The sequence below is a fragment of the Pleurodeles waltl genome, chromosome 6 (assembly GCF_031143425.1).
Source record: "Pleurodeles waltl isolate 20211129_DDA chromosome 6, aPleWal1.hap1.20221129, whole genome shotgun sequence".
Lineage (NCBI taxonomy): Eukaryota > Metazoa > Chordata > Amphibia > Caudata > Salamandridae > Pleurodeles > Pleurodeles waltl.
In genome coordinates, this window is record NC_090445.1 from 1,669,976,339 (window position 1) to 1,670,003,108 (window position 26,770).

General features: G+C 41.5%; 1 protein-coding gene across 1 annotated transcript in view; it reads right to left on the reverse strand.

Annotated features, from left to right (window-relative positions):
- The window catches only part of C5 (complement C5), a 234,277-nt gene that overhangs the window by 36,165 nt on the left and 171,342 nt on the right, over nucleotides 1–26,770 (reverse strand). Inside the window, exons 28-32 of the mRNA XM_069241656.1 lie at nucleotides 24,983–25,160; nucleotides 16,646–16,851; nucleotides 13,595–13,747; nucleotides 6,240–6,302; nucleotides 5,858–5,939 (exon numbers count right to left, since the gene is read on the reverse strand). Coding sequence (XP_069097757.1) covers nucleotides 5,858–5,939; nucleotides 6,240–6,302; nucleotides 13,595–13,747; nucleotides 16,646–16,851; nucleotides 24,983–25,160 — 682 coding nt within the window. The remainder of the gene's footprint in view (nucleotides 1–5,857; nucleotides 5,940–6,239; nucleotides 6,303–13,594; nucleotides 13,748–16,645; nucleotides 16,852–24,982; nucleotides 25,161–26,770) is intronic.

Sequence of the window (26,770 nt, forward strand, 5' to 3'; positions counted from 1 at the left end):
AACGTTACAGTGAATTTCTAGTTTTTGATTAACGTAAAGTGATATTTTGTTACAATATGTAAAGCCAAACTCCTGCTGTGCTTTGACTCCAGGGCCTGGCCCATTGGCAGGCCCTGCTTACAGCCCTCCTTAGGCAACCAACCCCACGGTGCGAGGTTGGCAGGCTTCCAGGCCCTGTGGACAGCCTCTCCGCAGGCAGCCAACCCCATGCTGCATACAGCCTGCAGACATGCTTGTGGCCAACCCACCCAGAGGCAGTTAACCCCACACAGTGCACAACCTTTGCCTATGGGTGGCGAGAGGTTGGTAGCAGGGCCTGGTCTGCAGCCAGGCCCTGTGGCTAACACCCACCGCAGGTAGCCAACCCAAAACTAGGTAAGGCCTTCGAGCATGCACAGCAGGGGATTGACCACAGGGCTTGCCTGCAACCAAGCCCTGTGGCCAACCCACCTAAAGACAGCCAACACCTGTGCCCCACACCACGCACAGTCTTTGGAGTGTGTGTTGTAGGGTTGGCTTTTGGACCCCAGAGACCCCATTCCCTCGGGTCAAAACATTTATATTATGAGGAGGGGGTGTGCACCCCCCTCCCTAAGCCTTAATTGGCCTTTGGGGGCTGATTTCCATTAAAAGGGGAAGGGGCAGCATGACCTCCCCTCCCCAAGCCTATTGTGGCCCCAGGGACCTCATCCCCCATGGCCTCCCTAAATTATCGGTGGTTTGCCCTGGTCCTCAGCTGAGTCACCCACCAAAGAAAATTTAGATTATTGGGAGGGAGTGCATGGACCCCGTCCCAGGCCTCATTAGGCCCTGGGGACCCCATCCCTGGGGCCAAATTCAATTAAAAAGGGGAAGGGGGCCATATGCCCCCCCATGTTTTTCACAATAAGTACACTAAACCTACTGCGTTTGTAATAACGTTTCATAATGAACAGGCCAGATCTATGGAATCTGACTTAACATTTTCCTACCCACCAATTAAGCATATAGATGTCATCATTTCATTGCCACCATACCCAACTCAAGCCTACTGTACCTGTACTGAAAGTAAGCTTTCCCCACAGGGCAACAATCAAGCAAAAAGTCATATAATTGCACATTATATAAAATTGCAGTTGGCAAAGCAAAGTACCATCTCTTGTAACAGGGCTTAACAAGAACTCTCACAGTGGAAATCTTGTACACCAATGATTTGTCAGAGGAGGTACCCAACACCATAACCATGCTTACTGATGTAATCTATGAGATTCAATGTCACAAAAGAATTATCTGTAGGCTTTCATTCAGAGGAATAACAATCCACCCATAATTGCCTATTAACTATCACATATGCTTTTATATAATCAACATTAATAACAATCAGTCCTTTGGCCTTATCATTGGATTGTCACCATGCTCAGCTCAAGTCTACGGTACAAGGCAATCACTCCTGTCATACAATCATTAATGAACAAATGTAAACAAAACTACTTGGCAAAGGAAAATGCTATGCCTCCCAAGAGAGGCCATAACAAAGATTACTGAAGTGCGTATCTTCTCTCGCCATGGTTGTTTGTGTGGGTCACCATACCAGAACCCTTGCCTATAAACTTAATCTATGAAATTCTTGTAGCAAAATAGTTGCCTATAGGCTCTAATTCAGGGTAATAGTAATCAACTCTTAAAAGCCTATTGTCTTTAAAACACTATTTTCACAATAAGTGGATAAGGGCTACTGGCTTTCTAATAACATCTTATAATAAATAGATGAGACCTATGAAATCTGCATGACTTTTACTAATGAACCAATAAAGCTTTTAAAACCTGTTTTACTGCCTATTGAAGTGCACATAAACTGGTGAACATCATGGTTACAGTTATAAAATTGCAAATAGGTAGGAAAATACAGCTTGATAAACAATATTCATCCCCTCTTAACAGAGCCTAACAAGAATCATCACAGTGAAACCCCCGGGGCATGTCAGTGTGGGCGACCAACTCCAAACCCTTGGCTACTACTGTAACCTGTGAGATTACATGTAACCGAGTTCCATTCACCCCTTCTGGATAGCAGTGGGCTCTACTCTCCGAGAATCCATGGATTTGCCTTTGCCACTTCCGGACCCTTAATTCTCCTCCATGACTTATCAGACCTTTCGGCACTGACCCGTCATGCCCGTGGTCTGCTTCTCACTGCTCTTTCTATGACACTGGCGTTCTCCACAAATGCTGTTGCATGAGGAATGGCTCACAAAAATTTACACAACCACGTCCTTTGACAAGGCCATTTACAACTTAATGGACAAAGCAGACATTTTTCTTCTTACTAAGTCTCCCTTTCTGCAGGATGACCTACCCCCCCAATTCACCATGACTCTTGACTTTATCTAGTCATTGTCACTGCATCCCTCCCTCCAAGGATTACTATTTATGGGCTTCATCTGAATGACCCATCTCCCTGCCCTCTCGCTCCTGCTTTGTAGTTTCATCTTTCCTCCTTTCTTTTCCTCCTGTCCTTTTTCCTTTCCTTTCTTTTCTTTTCTCCATCTATAGCTTATTTTCTCACCACTATCCATCTTATTTCTTCCTTTCTTATATTTTCGAAATGTTTGTTATTGGTGCATGTGTTGCAAACAGCATTTGTATCTTAATATGGATGAATGCTGGACTTGCATGTCATTGCAACTGCTGACATTTCTTTTTTGGTACTTGATTTATGCCAATATAATAATTGATTCACAAAAAAAGAGATTACTTGTAACACAATACCTGACTATAGCCTGTAACACAATCTAATAACCAATGTTTGATGCTTATTGGCTTTAACAATTTCTTCCACAAATAGCAAGATGGATCTAGTCTTTACGTTTTATAATAAGCAGACCAGACCTCTGGCATCAGACATAATGTTTCCCAGTGTACCAATCAGGTCTACAGCTTGTAATCATAACTCAGTCAGTCCTATTGTTTTGAGCACAAGGAGGCCTTACATTGATTCTCAGAGTCCACGGTTTGTCACACGGGGTAACCAACACCAAAACCATTGCCTACTACAGTAATCTGTGAGTGTTTCATATAGAGTAATAATCCACACTTTCATGCATATTGACTTTAACATATGCCCTTTTCCCAATAACCATGTCAGGCCTGGTGCCTTTATCATAAAATTCCATAATAAACAGATCACGCCGATTGCCATGATCAATAGCTTCCCACCATAACCATCTCAGTCGAGTATAAGCATAGCTACATGCAAACAATTGAAAAAAGAACGATCTTTTAGTGGAAGAACAGATGTTTGGCCCAATCAAATCCTGTCTTCGGAGAAACTAACATGAGGGTGGAGTGTCAGTTGCACTATTAAGCCAGACCGCAAGATCCATATAGATCAGTGTGACCCTGGGCATCCCATACTGCTCTCAAACAGAAAACTCCACTCTGAAGTCTCGGTTAATGAGCGGGTGGGGTGTTGGGACTCCAATACATTCCTCAAGACTATCCTCCTCCCATCTGTGCTGCTGCCAGAGAAAAACAACCTTCATAAATTATCTAGTCAGCAAAGGCACTTTAGCAGCATTATAATGTCATGGATCTGCATTGTCGTGGTTTATCAATTTTTCTGGTTGATACTCTATCTACCTACAGATTCCTCACTGGTAGAATAATTCCAAGAGTCCGACTATGTCCAGAAACTTCAAAGCTGTCAAAGCCGCTGGATATGAACACCGGATGTGACAACACATGACCTCACTAAAGCCCTGTGGTGTCCACTCTGGTATTCTCACATCCATCTTTTCCAAGCTTTCAAGCCAAGCTTGAATTGTGACCTTATTACCTTTCCCTACAACACAGCCATCAAATGAGGAGGTGGGTGGGAATGATAAAGAACTGCTGGCAGGTACAGTATCCCCCAGGAAGACTGCACCACTACCCACAACAGGTGGTCTTGATTTTCCTGGGAGATGTCCCTTCACCCAGCAGGAAGATTAGCAGGCCTTGGTTAGAGGCAGAAGTCTTGCAGAGCTTCCCCTCCTCACACAGCCCGTCTAGCTGTTTAGTAGATGACAATTTTTGAGGTGTCAGCTTCCACTTCTTATAGTCCATTTCTATACACCAAAGGTGTCAGGTTCTGGGTTTTTGAAGTTTTATGTTTTAGTTTTGGCTTCTTTTTAAGTGCACCCTTCCTTTCTTTCCTTTCCTCTTGAAAGGCTGCCTGTCACAGCAGGAGAAACTCCCAAGCTTATAGTCCCACAACACCGGGCCATGGACGTGACTGAAGTTCACACCTGGTTGTACAGTTATGTGTGCATAAAAAGGTTAATTTCGAGCTCCCAGTCCTACACTTTATGGTTCCATTATGATTACTTTATCAGCCCAGCTCCTTTCTGAGAAGTGTCCAGGCACATTCCTAGGGATCTCTCACTGAATCAAAGAGCACCCTTTCATTTGTACAGGGGGAATCTCTCTATCTCCTTTCTCCTTTCTTTCGTGTGTCCCACCAAGCTCAGAGGAATGCATCAAACAAATCTGTCTGGGGTAATTCCTCTACTCTTCACGTCTTCACCATGCAGTTCTGAGTTTCCCAAAATGGAACTCAGTGTCCTCCATTTAATCTATAGTTGCAGGCACACTCGCACCCACGCTGTCCTGCACTGTAATCTTCACATATTGTGCCACCTCAGAAGGTGATACATAAAAAATGTCCAACCAATATTAAGTTCCCACTGGTACACAACAAAGGGAGTTGACCGATATAAATTAGCCAACCCCTTCTGAAGATGCATCATAATAGGGAATTTGAACAGGAGTGGCTGGTCTGGGAGAAAAAAGAATGCCAACAACGCAGCCAAATACCCATTTATAGTGCTGACCCCTCATGCTTTCTGAGCTAGAAGGAGTGTTAACTGTTTGTGCTGACATTAGGAGACCCTGCTAAATGATTGTCTTTTAACCAGATCCTTTGTTCCTAAGACTACAGCCTCAAAACCTCTAGGCAAAGGATTTGATACCCTACTTCCCCTTGCTTGCTCATGTACCATATTGCGGTCACATTGTCCATCAGTATCTGGGCAGACTGACCTTGGATAATGGGGATGATGGCCTAGGGCACCCAGAGTTCCAAAAGGCTGATGTGAAGCACTTTCTCCTCTGAAGACCGGAAGTCTCTGATCTCCAAGTCCTCCACATGAGCTGTCCCACCATATGGTGGATGAGTATGCCAACATCATGGCCATGGTTGAAGGAGGACTGAAGGCCATCCCACGGTGCAGGTTCACCTCTTGCCCTACAAATGACATCCACTGAAGCTCTCACAGGATTTCACCAAGCTGGAACCACTGCCTGATGAGGCACCCATGCAGAGCCCTAGTATACCAATGTTCATGCATGACCAGCAAAATGCAGGAAGGCAGCAGACTTACAATGCATAAGACCTTCAGGACTGGAAATCGGGCACCCTCCTGAAAGGATGGGGTCATCTCCTGGATTACAAGAATTCTTTGCTGACGGGAGGACGTGGAGAAAGGTAGTGTCTAGAATCAACCCTATAAAGTGGAGGTGCTGGGAGTGCTACAGGTGAGACTAGGGCCCATTTATTGAAAGCCCAGGTTAATCAGTAAAAAGACAGTTGACGGCTCTACCTGATCCTTTAACCATGATTCCTTGAATTCTTTGTGAATTCCAAGAAATTCAGAAATGCGATCCAAATGTACAAGCATTCCTAGAGGATTAAAGTCCAGGTTTATTTACAGCATTGGCCAATTTATGCTTGTATAGTTCACAATAGAATACAAAACTATAAATTAAAGCTTCTGTAATCATTGCATTACATTCAGGACTGGCTCCTTGTTATCACGTCATGTTGCTAGATCTGGCTTACCTGAACTCTTCCTTAGCCCAACCTTCAAATCAAAGGCACAGACCTCATCAGAGGCACTGACTACATGGTATACAGTGCTGACCTGCATATCAGAGGAAATAAAATAAAAATATAAAGTAATACTATACTAAAGATTATGATGCACAGATGACATTTGGCTACGCACAATGCACAGAATGAGCCTTTGCAGTTACCCTGAATGTGTGTGTATCATTCATAAAATTGCCCATAAGTGGCACATGAGTATATGTTACAAATGTTAAACATGCTCACAATTGCTCTCAAAATAATTAACTCCAATGTGATCAAAGGTGTTTTTTAAGTGATCATTCAACTTTCAACTTTGGTGAGAGTGCATTATGTGAGGAGCTGGTGTGCTTACACTTCCTGATGCAACGCCTGTTCCACTTCCAGTACTTATGACAAGATCATCATTAAGAGGGACCTAAGCAAAAAAAACACAGAAGAAGATTATTTGGATAAAATTATTCCGGTAATGTAAATAATCTTAGAATTTACTGTACTGTACATGCAGGGATAATATACAACAAAGGGATACATTTATCTTGAAAACAATAGTTTCTGTTAGATCATGCATAAAATGCATACTACTTATTCAGCGATAATTTAAGTAATTTTCTTAGTACATCCTATTGGGACCAGGACGTTAATTCATCCATAAATGAAACCACTTTTACTTTCACTTGTTAGATGCATAGTTCACTCATGTATTTAATGTATCATCCTGCCATCACTCACACCATCCCACAGTGTTTAATTGAGGACATTGGCCCTTATGTATCAACATATTTACCCATAGAGAGATTGGAAAAAACACATTAATACATTAGATCATTTGCTCTCAAATGGATAAGATTGAGTCCACCATTTTCAGTTGTCTTTGCATTTTGTAAGCTAAATAATCTTTTTGCCCTTTCCTTAACTTTGCCTGCACCATTAATTTGCTTTTTACTATATTGTTTTTTAAATATTCGATCCTTCGTGCTCCAAGGGCACTGGTCTCAGAGTAAGTTGTGAGTTTAGACAACTCTAAATAAAGGTGAGAGAAAAACATATGAGGCAGATCTATGGTTTTTGTGTACAAATGCATGCTTAGGGTGAGTGTTTGTGGGTTTAGCCACTCATCCCCTTAAGTTTGCCTATACATTACTTACATTGTTAGGAAATACCATGAATGCTGAGACTCCCATCTTAGATCCACCATCGGACTGCCTTAGTTGTCTGCAATAGGCATGTTTAAAATGGATTGGCCATATTTAAGTGGACTTTTACTATCATGCTTGAGTCTGCTTTAGTTGCTTTGACTGGGCATTGGACAGATCTGCTTCCTGGGGTTATCACATCCCTTGGAGTATTTGATTCAATAATTCCAGACATCTTTGGCCGTGTTAAAAATTATGCTTTCTCTATATTTTACACAAACTAAATTAAAATATTTATTGCTAGGAAGATATTTTTTAAAAGTGCAATATTTTGCAGGCTTAAGCTACTGTATGTTTGCCTACAGGAGACTGGTTCAAGTAGAAAATTACTCTCGCACCAGTCACCTGCTAGTATCTTGCATGAATTGTCCAGCAAGTGGATTCAATGACTTTCCACATCTTTTTTTGTGCAAATTTGAAGAACAAGTTTAACTTTTCATACACATCCTATCTAAAATGGACTGAGACACTTTCTTGAGTCTGCTTTAGTTAATAGGACTGTTTCGGTCCTGCTAGGCCCACTCTAAATCACCTTTAAGATGCACAGTTATTCCTCATTCTCTTTCTCTTAACTCCACACCTTCGAAGAACCATACAGACCTGATTCACCAAGGTAACTTACCCTTTTGAGTAAGTTTATACTCATGAGAAAGTTTGCTACTTTTTGGAATTTGCAAACTGCATTTTTGTAATAATATACACTTTTAAACTTTTGTAGTAATTTACACTTTTTTTAGTAAGTCCAGCACTTCACATGCCCAACCACTGGTACAACAACACCCCCACTCCATAAAAAATAATGGAAGTAGGCACTCCAAATAAAACACCTTTAGAAATTAAGTTAAATTAAACTGAATTATTTAAAATAGTTAAAAATATAAATGAAAATAAATTATTTAATTATAAAATGTTTATTAATATTCAAAATAGTCACGCTATAAGTAAATAAAAATTAATGTTATACAAATATATAAAGAGAGTACAGATGATTTTTTTAAATTATAAAATAGAAATTACATATTTTGTAATTAAATAAATGAATAAATACGTTGTTGACTCAATGAATTTCAGGTGGCGCACGCAAGTCTGTTTGGCAAATTGGGCAAGAAGAGTTCAATACTCTCTTGCCTGGAGTTTGGGAGATCTGTGCGGGGTGTTCATGTTCTGGTATGAGAATATGGGGAAGGATTGTTGTATACCCCATTGGGCGTACTCACAGAGCTTGGCCCCTAATTTGTTTTCATGATAGTATTACACTGTTACTCCATTCGTAATCATGTTTTTTTAATAATGGTGTGCATTATTCACGTTTTACTAAATGATGCCTCAGACTAAATTGTATCGAAAGTCAGTGGCGAGCGGTGATCTTCAGCAATGGAGGGTTGTCGAGCCCAGGGCAAGACCCTGTGGCAGGCACTGTAATAAATCAACAATGCCTTTAGACTCAAATTCCAAAGCTCTCAATCATGGCTCATTAACAGATGTTATAACAGGCCATGCCTGAGAGCACAGGAATTAAGGTTGAAGTCAATACCTGTCAGTGGGCGAAAAAGGTAAAAATAAAATGAAAAATGAACTTACCTTTTTCGTCTTGATTGCAGTCAGCTTAGATCCTCCTGGGGCCTCAGCCAGGTTCCCTCTTCAAACCCCAATGCTGCTTTCATGCTGCAGGTGGGCAGCATGAGAGCAGCGCCAGGATTGGCTGGAGAAGGTCGCCTTGATGCTCCAGCAGGCACAGGCGGCCTGTGCCTGCTCTCTGCCAAGCTAAGTGGAGAGGTTTACACTGCGCATGTCAGACTGGCCGTCGCAAGACAACCAGCCAAACTGACACGCACAGTGTAAAGTGGTGGAGTGAGCATCACTCCCCTGCTGCCAGTCAACAGCAATGCCCCGTACTCAAACACTGCTTGGGCTCGGGGTAGTGAAAAATAAAATGGTAATTCATTTTATAAATATTTTATTTTTCACTTTTGCTGCACTGGCAGTGGGGGGGGGGCAATGCTCCTCCTCTCTAATGGGCTAGGGGTGGGGGGCACCGGTTTCAAAAGTTGTAGATGGTTTGTAATTTCATTTTTTTCAATTTGCATTCATTTGTGTACATTTATGAAATCAAACAATCACCAATCTTTCTTTTGGGCTTCTGTGCATAATTACATATAATTATGGAGCATTCGGAGCGCCATATAAGGATTCTCAGATTAATACATTTTTCATGTGTTCACCTATTTATACTGGAACCACCAGCAGTAATGCAAGCAGAGTGCACAGCTTGCTGCATTTCCTTAGAATTCTCACTGTAATTGTTAAGGATGTGTGTAGGAAAGTCCTCCTTTTTGCCCTGGTCACCCCCAAACATTTTGGACAGATATTGGTGGTTACCGTTTTGTGATACTTGAATGCTATGGGGGTCATTATGACTTCGTTGGACGGAAAATCCCACCCGCTGATGTTCCGACGGGCAGGTAGCCACCAGTGCGGCTGCCTTCCCGCGGACCCTGATAAGAGATTAAACTGTGTTTCTGCCTGCTGGCCCAGCAGGAGACAGCCTACAGTATTGTCTCTGGCTCATAATAGAGCTGGTGGCAATGCTGCAGTGCATAGGGTACACCAGCACCCGTCGCAGTGTTCACTGTCTGTAAACCAGACAGTGAACATCGCAACAGAGCTGGCCGGGGGGGGGGCCTTCACTGACCATGCCAAGTGCATGGGCAGTGCAGGGAACCCACTGGGGCCCCCTTCACCCTGTTTCCGACAGCCTTTGGATGCCGATGCTACCGCCATGTAATCGCTGGTGGAGAAGGGCCTCGTAACCCCAGGGCAGCACTGCTTGCAGCGCTGCCTCGGCATATTAGGACCCCCAGCACCACCAGACCGATGAAAACTCATAATCTGGTGGTGCTGGCGGTCCAACAGTGGCGCTACCGCCATGGTTGTAATGTGGCAGTCGGACCCGCACATTGTCGGCGGCCGACTGCCACCACGGCCCTGTCAGTCTTAAGATCACCAGGGTTGTAATGACCCCCTTTGTCTCCTAAGTTCAGCCTTGATTGCTCGTTGCCAAGCTACCAAGGGTTGAGCTGGGGTTAGTTTATTGAGACCTAACTGAACCTAGTGGGGGTTAGTGGCCTATTGCTCAGTGTAGGTACTTACCTGCCGTTGCCAATAGTCCACTTTCCAACAATGTGCATTAGTGAACCGTATATATGTTTCAACAACATATACATCTGGATACAAACGTAGCTTTAGTTGGAGGCAGTCTTCTTTCATAGATCCATACGGTGGTACTTTAAATTGGAACTCAAAGGGTTTGTGCTAAAGTTTGGACAAATTAACAGGGAAACTTGTTGTCCTTGACCTCAAAGTTTCCTAGGTGTAAGAGGAACGGGACATTAGCTATGGTGTTGGCTTGTTATAGATTAAATTCTGGAATGCACTGGTGTTTAGGTATTTTGGCCAGATTTACAAACACTTTGCATGAGGATTGTGTTACATTTTAACACAGACTCAACGCAAAATGTTTACAACCCAATGAATCATAATAATTGTTCGATTGTAACCAAAAGTATGAAAAGCAGCGCAATGCGTTCCCTTGCATTACTTTGCACGAAGGAGGCATTTCATTGGTGGTGCAGGGGCATTCATATGCATCCTCACATAGATTTTGATGCAAATCCATATCTATGAAGACTTGAAGACATGGATTTGTAGCAAAATCCTGCACGTCTCTGAGGCTAGTGTAACAAGGATACATATAGTAATTTCTCCTCACTTTAACTCTGCAGCACACATATAAGGAGGAAATTGCCTTTCAGCATAGTTTTTGTACAGGAAAGGACCACCTACTGCAGAAAAACTATCCAGACCACAATGCAAACATCTTTGCGTTATTGTGCAGGGGTGCCTGCATTGCCACATGGCAGCAAAAAGTGCACAAGAGCTGGGAGATAGCAGAACAGTGCCACGTCTTTGTAGCTAAGGCTTTGTTCTGCTCTCTCCAGTCCACTCAAGTCAGCGCAGCAACTTCACTTACTGAGCTGAGTTACATGATTCATTTGAAAATCTAGGTGTTTTGGCCCCTAGTTTAAGGCTGTCCCTAAGGAGTGCTGCTTGCATTGCATATGGGAGGCATCCATCTGATGTTCATGCAACATTCAGAGTGTGTGATTCTAAGTGCAGGCTAAGGTGCTTTCTTCTGTCTGACTCTTCCTAGTGCTGGTTTAGCCATCTGGGTGCTGAATGTTGTGTGCTGTACTGAACGTTTGGTGTGTGTGTTACTGTATCCGAGTGGGGTGTATTTGTGGAGATCTGTGCTTGAGAAAGAGTGAGGATACATGAAAGTTGAAATTAAAGTTTATCTAGTTGTTTCTTAATGCTTGTTGCATCTTTGTGATGCTTGTCCTGTGTAAGGAAAAGGGATGATAAAGTCACCTCGTGTGAATGTGTAGTCCTGTGTGTATCAAAAACGGATGATGTTGTGTCATAGCATGTATGTGTATACTTCGGTTGATTGAGGGGGATACTGAACGTTATGGTGCATGGCATGTTGAACTTTGTGTTGAGACTAAATTGGAAGTTAATCACCATGGGACAATGAAGTGAGGATGGGGCTCTCAAATAAAGACCTTTACTCCCCACATGTCTGTCTCCACACTTACCTGTATGAAGACCTTGCATCTATCTACAATAATATGGCTAGTATTTTAGCCCATCCTGTCACCCTAATGTTGTTCAATAATTTTCAGTATTGTTGTGCCCCAAGATGTTTATGTTCTGCAGCCAAAAGAAAAACTCCTGGGATTTACTGAAGTTCCACAGGAGCACAACAGGCTTTGATGATGTTCTGGGTAACCCATTGATACCTCTTTATTATAGAAGAGACTACAGACTTGCAATGCTCCTTCTTTAGATACTAATGCGGGGTTCACATTTTACATATGATGCCCAAAAGGTGTTCTATCATTTGCATGGAAGCATGGTCATATGCTCATTAAAAATACTCTTTGCCATTGTGCTCATGCCATTTTATCAACATGCAACAAACAACAAAGTAGTGGAAGAATTCTTTGAATTATTCTGCAACACTGGTGACTTTATCTATGAGATCCTATAGCACTGGGGACACAGGATCTAGATCTGGTCATAACGGTCAAACCTAATGCATCTACTGCAGAAAGCAACAAAGTGTTGGAAGGAATGCTTGAATTAATCTCATCCAGTGGTGGTCGCTCAGGCCAAATTATTGTCCATCATTTTCCCAAAGTGTGTACCTCTAGACAGAGACCAGCCATATACAATGGAGCCTTGACCTTGTTCTAGTGCAAACAATCCAGCCTGAACTGCCAGTTCAATATGGGACCACCAGGAATCCCAGACTAGTTGTGACCCTCTTCGCTCTCATCTGTACGGAGCAGCTCCTAAGGCACAGTGAGTACAGAACCACATCTGTGCATAGTCATCAGGCTTAGGGTGTTTACTGCAATAAACACAAAAGAGATGGAAGGAATGCTTAAATTAATTTCAGCCATGGGTTCTAGTCAAATTACGGTGCATGATTTTTTCATCAACTGTGACAGAGACAATCCACACATAAATAAGTCTTGATCCGTCTCCATGAGCTGCCAGGCCTGGCTCTCTCCAGTCAGAAATGCAAGCAATCTCACGCTGGTTGTGAGCTACCTGGGCCTCATCAGAGAAGTACAGCTTGAGTCCTGCACCTCTCATGCCTAAGGCATTCACTGTACAAAAAGCAAATTGAGGAAGGAATGTTTCAAGTTATTTCAGCCTATGGAAATTGGTCGGTTCTGCTCTCCAGTCCATTCTTTTTCACCAACTGTGCCACTCTAGACAGAGACCAGGCACTTTCTACTTGAGCAGTCTTGGTCATGCTCATGTATAAGAGTAAAGACAAAACTGCCTGGCTAGATCTCATCTAGTCAGAAACACAAGTAGCCCCAGACCAGCTTTGGCCTTCTTGGGCCTCATTAGTGAAGTGCAGTTTAAGTCCACTCCTAAGGGGGAAAGTGAGCACAGAGTCAAACAACCTCTTGGGATGTGCACTAACTCTTTGATAGGAAGTATCAGACAGGCTATCCCTTTTAGAATGGGGCACATGTGGTGCTCTTAGCTGAGTGCAGTCACTTACCAGTGGTGACTGGGAGTTTAATGTTACATGGAGCCTGTTTTTTTCGCTGTGGTAAATTGCCATATTGCAGAATGCTTCTTGCTGGGCAAGTGGACCACCTTTTGAATTCTCTTCATAGACCTATCAAGGAGATTGCAGCATCATGTCCTTGTCCCACAAGCATTCCAGTCTTGACTTCTATGAGAGGGATTTTCTGACTGTAACAAATCTGTCATTTCAGTGCATCACTAATTCATAACCAATACAGAGGCAAAAGAAATACCAACAGAAAATAACGGGGATCGGGAAAGTCAGATACACATGCTCTTGTACAAAGTACAATGGTAAATTCACCATACGTACCATCAGTATAACTCTTGCAGTTAAACTTACCTCTGTGAGCTTTGAGAAATATCTCTTGTCATTTAGCTCATACCGCTGAAAATTTCCATGTTTCTTATAATCCACCCTCACAACCATGTCAAGTTGCAGCTTCTTTTGGACAATGGCATATTGTGCCAGTGCTTCCAGGGCGTTCAGTGTGTCCTATGCAAACCGAATGGAAAGAGGATATCAATGGAAGACAAAACAATGCTTGCTTAGGATGAACTTGGTTAATGATATCAATGAACCCAAATAAATACTGATTACGAACAGAAAATGTATAGTGGTTTGTCAAGAACCTGCTCTTCTTTTGCAACACTATCTGCTTCAGTTGTGACTTGAAGGTCCCAATCCAGGCCAAGCACATATCAATATGGAGTAAGGTTTCACCTCTGTAATGAGGGTCAATAATTTTCATATTGATTGTAGAGACATTTTACAACATGAACAAAGTGGGCAATAGCCCAGGATTCCCTCTTCCAATGGCCCCCTGGTAAAGGAAATGTTCTATAATACTTTTTTCTATTTCTCCATGTCAATCTTTAACATACAGTTCAATATTGTTTACCATCGTGTGGCTTGAATTAACAGAAAATGAGCGATACATTTCAAAGTTGTTCTGAACAGGGTCCCTAAAAAAAAAAAGATATGTGATGGGCCATGTGGACAGATAGTCATGCCTGAGGTTGATATGGGTCTGAAAGTTGTCAATGGATGAGTCTGCTAGAGAGAGTCAGGAGACAAACCGGAGAGGGAGGTTATCAATATTTCAAAGTCAAAGGAGTGTTTGCAGTCATGCAGATATTGACCATGCCATCTCCTACATAAACCTGTATGATCTTGACGAAGCTTCATGCTTTTGAAGTGAAGTGTGGTATATTTCATGACAGAGACCCCCTTTAAAGTACCAACATCATTTAAAAAGAAACTGCTTTTAGTTTAAGGACATATTTCTTCAAAATAAATGCACCATTGTTGGCAAATCTTTTGTGCTAAGCCTGACAAATTCATATGCTGCTCATTTTGAGACTAGAGCTATATATGTGAATACAAACCTCTTCTTAGTCAACACAGTGATTTGAAGTGGTATATTGATTATATTTTCTTGATTTGTTTCAGAGATGACCAGAGACTAAAGGAATTTCATGCCTGGCTAAACATTTATAGCCCTGATTCTCCTTAATCGTCAAGCCCTACAATGCCTCAATCAATTTCTTAGACTTGAATATATGTCATCATGAAGGAACTATACAGAAATGTTGCAATTTGATTGCCATCACACATGCAGCCTGAAGTAAAATATATTATTCAGACAGCTTCAGTGTGTTAAGCAAACTTGCATTTGAAAGCAGGAATACTTCTGAAAGATAAAGGTTTTTAAGCATGAACTCGTAATCTGAGCTTCACTGAGGCATCTGCTTAAACAGTCTCTGCCTTGGCCTTGTTTTTGCAGAACATTACTGTTGACAGTAGAAGACAAAGGGACACTGAATATTTAAGTAAATAAAATTATCCGAAGCAATTGATATTCACTGAATAATGGATCACTAAGAATGGAGAAGCCATCTTTTGTCTTTAAGAAGGAACATAATCCCTGTGGCTGCTCAGTACACACAAAGGGAGAGTTCAAGTAGTTCATCTGGTATTTCAAGATGGGGGATGATGCAAATTACTGGCTGCTACTGATATTAGAAATGCACTGTCCTAGTAACCATGAAAGGCTCATTTAGGGTCCAATTCACAAAGAAACCGCTGACAAATTTGGAAATGCTCTCCCTGATGATTATTTGTAGCGTTGGAACAACTTTTACATTTTCATGGAATTCTTACAGAATTCCTGGAATAGCCATGAAAATATGCAAGAGTTACAAATTGCTGGAGAACTCAAATACACAAGCAACGCCCCATACAAAAATGTAATCAGTGTATTTGCACAGATTAACTTCATTGATCTCTAGGAAAAATGTGTTCCTGGTGGAGAAACTCCCTTCCCCAACATATACTCTATCTATGGGGATGCTCCATCATTCCCTTTCCCACTGTTAAAAGGGATTTATCTTTGATAGGAGTAAATCTCTGACCAGGATGCAAAACTACCTCAGAAAGGTGTATGACTTCAAAAAATGTGAGTGTATTAGGATGTTCAACACTTTTTGTAGGTGTCCTAGTAGAACACCCACAACCCATCCTATGAGCAGTTCTAATCACAATTAAAATACCTATCACTGGCACAATTTTAAGTGTGGGGAAATCTGTCTATGACGGTATAATTCCACTTTCCCTAACTCTGTGATTAAGGATCATAATTTTGTCACTAGGGAGTGTATATGACTGTGACTAGAGCTCTTAGAATGCCTGAAAAACATGATGTCTATTCATTGAATGGATTACTGCACAGTTATTGAGTTCTACCAATTGGGAGCAAAGAGATGTGACCAAGCTACTGCAATTCCTGAATATGCATAAAAAATAAGTTCAGGTTAACATCTAATAATGCTGGAGATACCTCCTCTAAATAGTAAAGCAGAAAACATGTGGTAAAACTGATAATCATAAGAAGGCTCAAATTTACGTGCAGAAAAGTATTTGAGTTGGATACTACTCCATTTTCTGTTTGCAATAAACAAACTTTCACTTCGGTGGGTATCACCACAGATGTAGCACCAAACTGCAGCTGTGTTTGTGGGTGCATGAAAAGACCCGAGAAAATACCATTACTGCATTTTGTCTGCTGCCAGTGCTTAGTTTTATAATGTGGAATAATGTGTGGTTTCTTCCTTACAGAACAGTAAAACATCATGTTTTACTACATTGCATATTGTCTTGCTGCATAAATTCACATACAATGCAAGGAGAAATCACTAGAGGGAAATGCCCCACGCTCAAATCAGAATTTTAAAATACTGGTGAAATTACAATGAACTTTTTAGAAATTCCAGAATTGGGGGTACGAAGTACTCTATCAAACAGAATATTATTATTATTATTATCATTATTATTATTATTATTATTATTATTATTATTATTATTATTATATATAGTATTATGAAGGTTTGTTACCTGAGTAGAATAAAATCCACCACCAAACCTCTGCTCCTCAGTGAGCCATCGCATGATTGGGTTGGCATAGGACATTTCTTTGATGTACAAAGTTGCTAGTAGAGCGTAGGCTGTGGTCTCCACTATCTGTGCAGTTCCAGCGTTGGGACTGGTTGGATCCAGTGCTTTAGGAGTCTCTTTCCAGAATCGATACACTGGTGACTCACCTGGAAAATAAATACAAGGCACAAAACAAACTGCTTTAGAGTAGTGCCATAAAACTGGAAAAGAAAGAACTTTTATAATTTGCATATTCTAAGAAATACAGGTTGCACATTGGCTGATGGTCTACTACAGTTCTAACATGCCAATGATGGAGTCTGCTGATATGATAAACCAGGGTGCCACAGGGCAAGTATTTTATTAATGTCATCAGAATCCCATGTCCCACAAAGACATTATAAGTCAATGAAAGAGGATTTATCTATGTACTTTGTATTAACTGGAGCATAAATTTGGCTACACATACAAAATCCATTCTATCCAGGCCCAAGCCAATTAAAAATGGTTAAACTAATCTCTCAACTTCTAGTACTAAATTATTTTCTACTAGTTCCTCAGTTGTTAGTATTACTATTACTACTATGGGATTGAATAATATTATACCACTATTACTAGTAGGAGTATTATTTTAATATTACCACTCAGTATTAAAAGTAGTGTTTGCAGTAGTAATTGCACCACTTCATGTACTACTGTTTCTATACTACCACCTGTATCTTTCTTCCTACTACTAGATACGTTCACAACACTCTACTATTCTCCTTCAAATGGGTTTACAGTATAAATGCTTCATGTAATAATATACAGCACCCATAGTTATACATATTACTACTTTTGGTTCTATTGCAAATAATTAGCTATTCTACATTCGTTAAATCCACCATTTCATTCCTTTTCAAACTAATATGATTCTCATTCTCATTGTCTCTTGCTTTGTGTACTCTACCTCCCTCCTCATGGTATCCTTTGCCGCAATCTTCACCCCATCAGATCTTTCTTAAATGTTCACTTCTTTAAACTTCCATGTACCTCTCATTTCTCTGCCTCACTTGCATACTTTGCATGGCTTCCTTTTCTCCTCCAATTTAAGTTATATCTTGTTGGTAGAAATGTATCCATCACCTTGCCCCCATCTTCTTTTTATAGGACAGTTTCTTGCTCCTCCGTCTTGCCTAGTCCCACTTTTAGGTCCCAATTACGAGTGCCCAATGAAACTCGATTATGTATTATAACTTCTGTTGGTGGACAAATCTAGATTTAAGATCACTGCAGTCATTCCCACCCCCCTGCATGTTTCATCTGGCAAAGTCTGGCAGGTCAAATCTACCCAATTATTCCAGAGGGAAAACCTCTCTGCAAAATCCAATATGTGCAGAAATTAATGTAAAAAGCAACAATTCTGAATTCAAATCTCCATTTTGTGGTGGGTGTAAAAGGTATTAACTGCCCTCAGTAAATTCCTCACTCGGAAATAGTGAAGTGTACCGGGTGTAGTCAATACCCCAGGCTATTTCAGTGCCTTATTCTTTCTGCCTCCTTTCTCTAGATACTGTTTTATTAGTTCTCCATGTTGATCTGCTCACAACTTACAACACTGCCTTGTCGCCACCCCGCCCACTCCTGTGTCGTTACCTCTTCTGCATCATTTATCTGCGGTTTTCAGTTCATTTTGCTCATTTACTATTGGACAGTTTCCATGTAACTTTAAGTGCAGGACTTTGGAGAGCTTGGTCTCTAAATTCAATTCATACTAAAACATGTAAGAATTCAAAAATATGGGCAGAAAAGCAAGAACACCAAGGGCCCAATTTACAAAGGGACTTATGACTCATAAAGTTACGAGTGAGGAATCTCCGCACTCATGGCATAATCTCTGCACTGCAGTACGGAGATTCCTCCACAAGTGTGAAGACTCTGCACTCTGAACTTTACGAGTTGTGAGTCCCTTTGTGCATTGGACCCGAGTATATAACTAATACAAGGAGAAGAAGCACTGGCAATGCCAATAGGCTGGCTTATGAATACACAGTCAAGACAGACCTTCATATCCACATAAGGAAATGACTGCCCTCCTCTCATCTATACTGCTGCCAAAAAAAACATAATTTATCTAGATACCTAATAAGACCCTTTAATAACATTACAACGTCATGTGTGTAGCCCTGAAAGGTCAACCTCAGGCAGCGGGACACATAAACAATATAATCACAGATGAGTGGAGTATACATTTTTTGTAGAAGCTTTCAACTCCTGCCAAATCAAAACATGTACTGCTGGCTCCCAACATGTGGTCAGAGACAAAGTCCCTCTCTAATGTTGCTCACATATTTGTATTGGGACAGCTGTGCTGTCAAGCCAGACCATAAAAAGGGGCTTCACTTGGGCAAGTAAAATAGAGCAATCAGAAGACACAAAGAAATTTCAGCCAGTGCGCAGGAAACAGAAATCCAGTGCAGCATAAACATGGATCAATAAGGATTTACAAGCTAACCAATCTGTTACTTAAAATGCACAAGGGTATTGACTTTCCCAATGCTTGATTCATATGGTATACTACATAACAGGTTTACTATTCCAATAGTCCAATGCCTTGCTTTCAATATGGCAGCCATCTTGGAACTGTAAAGTAATGATAAATAATGAGAGAAAAACGTTCAAAGATGGCTGTCTGTGTGTGCACAGGCCACATCATCAGGGCTTCCAACACTATTACAGGCTAGAGCTCAGCCTCAGGGGAAAAACGTCCAGAGCCCTACTCCTGGTGAGTGCTAGAAAAAAAAACAGAAGGACCAGCTCCACTCAAAGCTGGGACTGTTGTCCATACAGTTGTGTTGTTCTTCTGAAACTTGTAAACTAAATCATGTGCTAAAAGGAGTTTGCTGACCGCCCTCACTAGTCTGAAGAGACCTTAGGCAGTTTAAGTGCAACATAAACCCCTGGTGGTCAGGCTCATTGCTCCTCATCACAAAGGTTTTACTAGTGGTGATTCCACCTTTTCATGAGTTTCCTATCTCCTGGGATGGGCAAAGAGACAATTAGCATTCGTAGTGTTAAAGGCCAGATAAATACTTTTGGCCACTTTTGTCTAGGAGGATTGTTGAAGCAGACCTCACTATATTCAAAAGCATGTGACTGGGCTCTAGTCTGTCAAGTGCACTGTATATATGACTAATATTGTTATATTTGAAGCAACATTATTACCTGTGACACTGGACAAAAATTATGTTTTTGTATAGTGCACATCTTGAACTGTATTACTTCATGGACCTCTCTCAAATTGAGGGCTCAAGAAAAATGAGGCACTGTGAAGTAAAAAGAGTTGCCTAGGACCACAGAATGTGCTCAAGTGTCAAGTGAAAGATGTTAGTATTTGTGTCTAGGTTTTCTGGTTGCACATTGTGCAATTTATCCTCTGGGTGGATAGCTCCATCAAACTTTCATTTAACAATAAAGAATTCAGTTCTTTCATAAGCTAAATGAGTACACTGATAATAAATAATATGTGAAGTCCATCTGACACTTTGCCTCTCATTCTAAGAAGTACAGAGTAGTATCTCCACAGGTTGTGGATATACTGCTCTGGATGATACTGCATTTTACCGGGTGTAGAGTAAACCTAATGTCTACAGCACAAATTTTCCACTTGCTGGAAGCAGGTGGAAAATGCGTGCAGTAAAGGGCCCTGGAAAGAGGGAACCCGCGTTGGTAATTCTGGGTCTGTATGTTTTCCCCCTTACCAGGCCACATAACTTGAGATGGCTAGTATGGGATGATCAGCTAGTACTAGTAACTCGGGTCCCAGTATCGCTGCTCCGATTACCGGCCATCTTGTAAGGACTGCCTATATATACCACAATGTATTTTTTGTTAATGTCTATGGATTTCCCCGGTTTAAGAAAAACAGAGGGCCTGGTTTAGGGTTTAACGGACAGGTTACTTTGTCACGAATGTAACAGATACCCTGTATGCCGCACTACAATCTCCATAGGCTATTATGGGATCGTAATATAGAGGACAGGATATCCGTCACGTTTGTGACAGAGTAACTCCCTCCAAACCTAAATCAGGCTGTGTTTTGTGATTTGTGGTGCGGCTCAACACCTCAATGACAGCAGGTAAATAGATTATTAGCAAAGTAAAAGGGCCTGGAGAGCCCTTACCATATTTTGTGGCCAGTTCCATAAAACAAAAGTTGATCCTCAGCCAGTAATCGGGCTGGAGCTAGGCTTGTTGACTTGCCAACATCTATGGCCTCATTACAACCTTGGCGGATGGGATTACTCCGTCCCAAACTTGATGGATATCCTGCCCGCTGTATCACAAGTTCCACTATATTCTATGGAACTTGTAATACGGCGGACGGGATATCCGTCACTTTTGGGACGGAGTAATCCCCTCCACCAAGGTCATAATCAGGCCCCTAGTCCGGAACCAGTTGTGTATCCCAGAGTAGGAGGACATGCTTCTGTCTCCTCTTTCAAATAAACTAAGAAGTCTCACTTGCATTAGCAAAGAAATGTGATAGGAGCCATTTAATATGCCAGTGCATGCACCTTTAGCATGTTAGACTCAGAGACATGGGAAGAAGACAGCAGTACAGATATATGGGTCTATTGTTGTAAAGTAGGTCCTCTTGCAGCATTCAAGTGGAGGTGTAACGAAACATAGATGAGAGATGAATACTCCAGTGGGCTAGGCCAAAGCATGATTGACAATGTGTCTAGCAAATGGCTGAAAGAGTTTGGTGGAACAAAGCCAAAAGTAGGAAGGAAATGGTGGGGATCCAGGGCCCACTTTATGTAAATTGTTAGCTATACTTCGGTTTGACACAGCAGCAGCTCGTGCTTGAGAGCGCTGGGGCTCTGTTCATGTAGAATATTCTGCCATAAATAAGGTTAGTTACTTAGACATAGTAAATGTATCTCATGCCTCACTGCTTCTCTCCAAGACAGAGAGACCAGCAGTCCATCAATATCGGCAGCGGCACTCACTCCACCTCTCAGTGCATATCTGTAGTGTAATTAGGGCTTATGCTCATAAAATCCTTGTGTTGCCTCGGATCAGGGGTAACATTGCTTCCCAGTCTCATCCTTTTTCTGGTGGCACTATAGAAATTAGCCTCAGACGTTTTACTCTTCAGCTCAGGCTGCAGGAAGCGGAACATCACCCAAGAAAAATGTTCCCATTCTTGTCCCATTTTGTCCTAGGGTGGTGTCTGTTGAATCAGGAATCATCATTAACCACAGCCCACCCTGGGATGAAATGGAAAGGGTAGGGTTAAGAAGAGTGTGATATATGGGTAATGCTTGTTCTCTAATGCCAGGCCGTATCCGCTTTCAGTGTTTTATTTTGTAGATGTGACGGGACGAAATGCTTATCATGATCTCACCATGTCAGCCCTGCCATCAGTGTGAGTGAAGTGTCACAGCTATTACACAGGTGTGAAAGTGACCTACAGACGTGGTGCATGATAGCAGCGCACTGGCTGACTAAAGAAAACATTAAGCTCAACTCTATCCTGAGTGCCTGCATAGTAAAGGTAAAAACCTTTTCAAGACTTCCCTTCACTTCACGATCTCGCATAGGAATATCTTCACTGGAATTTCTCCTGCTCCACAGAGGTGCAGCTTATGCATTCCTGTACTTTAAGCCTTAAGTAAATCTTCATGACAGAGATCCTTTTCTGTTGTTCCTTACCAGAAATGCTTTATTCTTACCTTCTGTACTTCTGTCACCCAACTTACTTAAAGAGAGATGAGTCCAGCAGGGTGCACCAAAGTCCAGCAGGAACTACATCGCTTCCGGTACGATGCCAACGTGAAATGTAGGAAATAAATGTACAGGTTTGGGCACTGCCATTTGTTTGAATTCTCAGATCATTTTAAGGAGATTAATATCAGAGTGACCACGCTTTTCAGTCTGACCTTTCCTTCAATAACAGTATGGACGCTACCATTCAAATTGCCTTACCCTGCAGCAATTAGGAAGGGGCTATAAATGGACTAATGTGGTCAAAAGGGTAAAAAATACAGTCAGCCTCATTTTGTAAGTTACGTATTATTGAAGTACAAAATATAAGAAGTGTTATTGCACTCAGTCATTATTCTGACTGGAGACACCCATGAGAGGCACATGCTACAGTTATTTCTAGGTTGAGAGTAAGAATTCAACCTCGTGTATACTTTTAGTGTACTTCTTATGGCTTAAACCAATTTCATTTTTTGGATGCAGTGTCCTTTAAAACGCTAGTGGTCAATTCTACCTTTTTCTCACTCCATTTTCTGTTTCCGAGCAGTGACCAACTACTGTATTGTTCCACTTTGGTTTCTTTATCTGTTGCAGTGAGGGACTACCTTTGTAATTTCTTTGTTGGTCACTCTTCACTGTGGGTGTTTTAGGCTGGTAGCTGTCTGGATTTATTGCAGCATTCCATTCTTCCCACCTCCTCCCATGTTGCTGACATTTGTTTTGGCTTTATTCCAGTGCTGTCCTCATTTACCTGTGGCTTCTAAAATAAGCTGATTTTACAAAAGAAACACCCGGTGCCTAAACATTTAGCTCACTGCTCACAAAAGCCACAATACTCCCTTTCTGGTAGAATGTAGCTAAACCTAGAAGGAATGATGTGAAACTTGCAGAGCCTCATCTAGAGTTTCTCTCTCCAGGCCCCCTCGCTGCCATCTCACAGAGAAATCCGCACACAGGGCATTGCTTATTTCCTTTATTGGGGCATAAACCTTTTCAGGCTGCTCAGCTATTGTTAATTTCATTAGAACTTTGTTGAAATGCAAGGCAAAAATGCTTGCAAGACTTTTCATTCTGTTAACATAAAAAGAAAAATAATTTTCCAGCCATATTTTCCAATTTCTATGCAGACGTTTGCACAACTCGAGATAGTGCAGTCATCTTCTCGTCTCTCCCCAAGGGCTTGTGATTCCTGATGTCAGTAGCCACAAGTGACCACCAAAACATGGCAGGAAAAGATGAAATTATTAGGCAGGGTTGAGAAATTTATATGGTAAGAAAAGTCCAGTTCTGAATTTCCAATGCAAATAGCTCTAACAAATGCTTGTTAATTTACAGTTCTAACATGGTGTATGGTCTTGTTAGACCAGTGAATTAAAATGTTTTAAAAAATGCATATAATGTGCAAGGACGTTAACGAGTTGCAATAACAAGGCTCTTTGAATAAATAAATAACTAATGATTTTTTTTTACAAATGTATCATGTCCAGTTGGGTGGGGAGCGGGAAGCAGCAGTGGGAAAGAAAACACAGCACACAAGTAGTGTGAGGTATTAAGATTAAAAAGAGGGAGAGAACAAGAAAGCACATGCACTTCCATGCTGTGCTCAAGAGCAAGTTAAAAACAAGCATTGGCAAAATCTATAGGTCTGGATTTGGTGGCCGGCCTTTTGGCATAGTTAGTGTCTGTTTGGTTTTGTCATGTTTTTTGTAACAATACATTTGTGTAGGGAAAGCTGCACAACCCTGGTTATTTCATCAAATAACATTGGCTAAATGCAAAATTATTTTTGGTCTCATAATAGTAGTCCCTGGCACAATATGGAACTATTTTGGGTGTTGATGTGCTCCTTGTTAAAGAGCAGAATGCCATCCCTCATAGTGAACTTAATCCATAGTTGAAGTGGGCGGAATGATACAGCTTGCCCAATAGGAATGTCTGGTTATGACAAACACAAAAAAATAAGGAGGAAAGCCATCCGACAGCTAAGACAGACAAAAACGCCATCCAATCACAAGCAAGGGGCTGAACCAAATCCCACACTCTATTCATATGTTATCATGTATTTCCCATCCATACATTAATTTTATCCAATTAAAATATCATATATATATATATATATATATATATATATATATATATATATATATATATATAAAATAGTCAAATTCGGGGCATATGTTAACACCCCACTGGTTTAGAATTTCCAGAGTTGCCTCTAAGCACCAGCACTTTGTGAATGGTCCTTCCTCGGTGGTGATTTTGGCATTGACAAGCAGTTACACCAGTAACATTTCTTAGTAGACAAAATAGGGTGATATGAGCTAGATCTTCCCATAATGCTCCAAAAAAAGACATTGTGGTAAGCAGAGTTGCTAGATGGGTACCCACTTTCCCAGCACCCTGGATACACATATTGTCATCCTTGCTTGCTACTACATGCTGAGGAGCTGAAAGTGTGAAGAGCTGCAGATGCTATGGCGATATACATTTATATGTGGAGTACAAATATGCGATGCTCAGTTTCCCACTAGAACGTGGGTTGTTTACCTGTCCCTTTGATGAAAGCTTCTTTCTTCAAAGCAGTGAAGGCCTGGCGTGTGACTGCCTTGGTGGGGTCTGTAAGTGCCAGGGCGAATGCACTTATCGCCAAAGTGAAGGTGCTCTCTGCCATCAGGACTTTGCTCATCAAGAAGCCCTCAGCTTTATTTATTGCATCTTTGACTCTCTGGAAAAGAAGTAGACATGTTAAAAATGACATCTCTTAAGTCATCAGTGAGAAGTATTGTGAAGAAAATGATATGTTGCAGACATCATAGAAGCTAGGGGGAGGCCCAAGACAGCCTTCTTAATTTTGAGTTTCCATGGAAGCAGGTTAAACTGGTGGGATTTCCACAGGGCTGCAGAGAGGCAGACAGCTAAAACACCAGGTAGTCACTCTGGTGGAACTTCACCAGGAAATTATTGGAATTTGGTTTCAAATGGTATAGTTTGAGCAAGCCTTGATATGTGACAACAGACTCATGGATAACTTTCACCACCTGTGGGAGAGATCCCTAGAACTTAGCTGTGGGCTCCGCAAGTTAGACTCTACTTGCCAAAGCTGGAGATCATATTTCTTAACTATGTGACATGTGTCAAGTAGGGTTGGAAGGTTTCTCTGGACAGTTGTGGTGTAAGTGGAAGGACAGCAATAGGACTACAAGTTCATCCTAGTTCATGCCCTAAAAAACGTCTTAGGATGTATTTCTTCAAAGGTCATCTTATGCTTTCAAAATCGTTTTTATTACATACTGCACTTTTTGGAGTGTTATAGTTAGGTAATTATGAGATTCCATATAACAAAATACCTGCATACATAATTCAACACTGTTTAATAGTAATCTGCTCATAAAGGTTTATTGGCTTCAACATATGATTTTCATGGGGAATAAGTAAGGCCGCTTGAATTTGGCATACATTTTTAATAAACTGATCACACCTATGGCATCTGGAATAACTTCTCCCAAAGAACAAATCAGAACTGGGTGGTTCATTTGGCTGGGCGCAGGGGCTCTGCCCCTCTAAGAATAACCGCCCTGTGGATGATAATTCTATGGCAGGACCGGAGGCTTCAGATTATGCTATCTCATTTCTACTGTGAAAACACAGCAGCCAATCAAAAGTTAACAAGATCAAAACTACATTTCCCATGAACAACAGCAGTCCATACACTGACCAATCCCCTATCGTCCCTCTGTATGTATGTCCCTGCCAATGCAGTCTGTCCTCTTTCTTTGCTGCTCACAGCTCAGCTAAGAAGACATTTTGCTTTCCCATTTCATTTCATTTTATGTGGTGATTACCTTACATATGTATTTTCACTATTCTTGTCAGCATGGAGTGGGAGCTGGGCTGACTGAAGAGCTTGTTAGAGGACTTTGTCCTTTTATTGTTTGGGTAGACGGTGCGCGTGGTGCCGGTCGGCGCTCCGCAATCCATCACTTGCTCTGCTTCACCTTCGGTGCTGTGATGAACTCTCAGAATGCCCGACGGGGCGAAAAAACATTAAGGGTCTTTACCCTTTGTTAGTCTTGCCTGACCGGGCCTCCTGGTCACGGGGAGACAGTAGGACATAGTCTGTCCTCTATTTCTGCAGATGCACATGGACCATTTCCACCACGCTTACAGTGTTGTATAGGCCCTCAATAGCGCGTAGAGCGCATTTTGAATTCTAAAGTATCGGCAACCTCCAGAACACCCGACGGGGACACAAAAGCATTCAGGCTTTGGCTTAGGGGATTAGCAGGTGCCCTCCACCTTCATTTGTTTGGCTGACTACTGGTTCTGTCTTTGGAG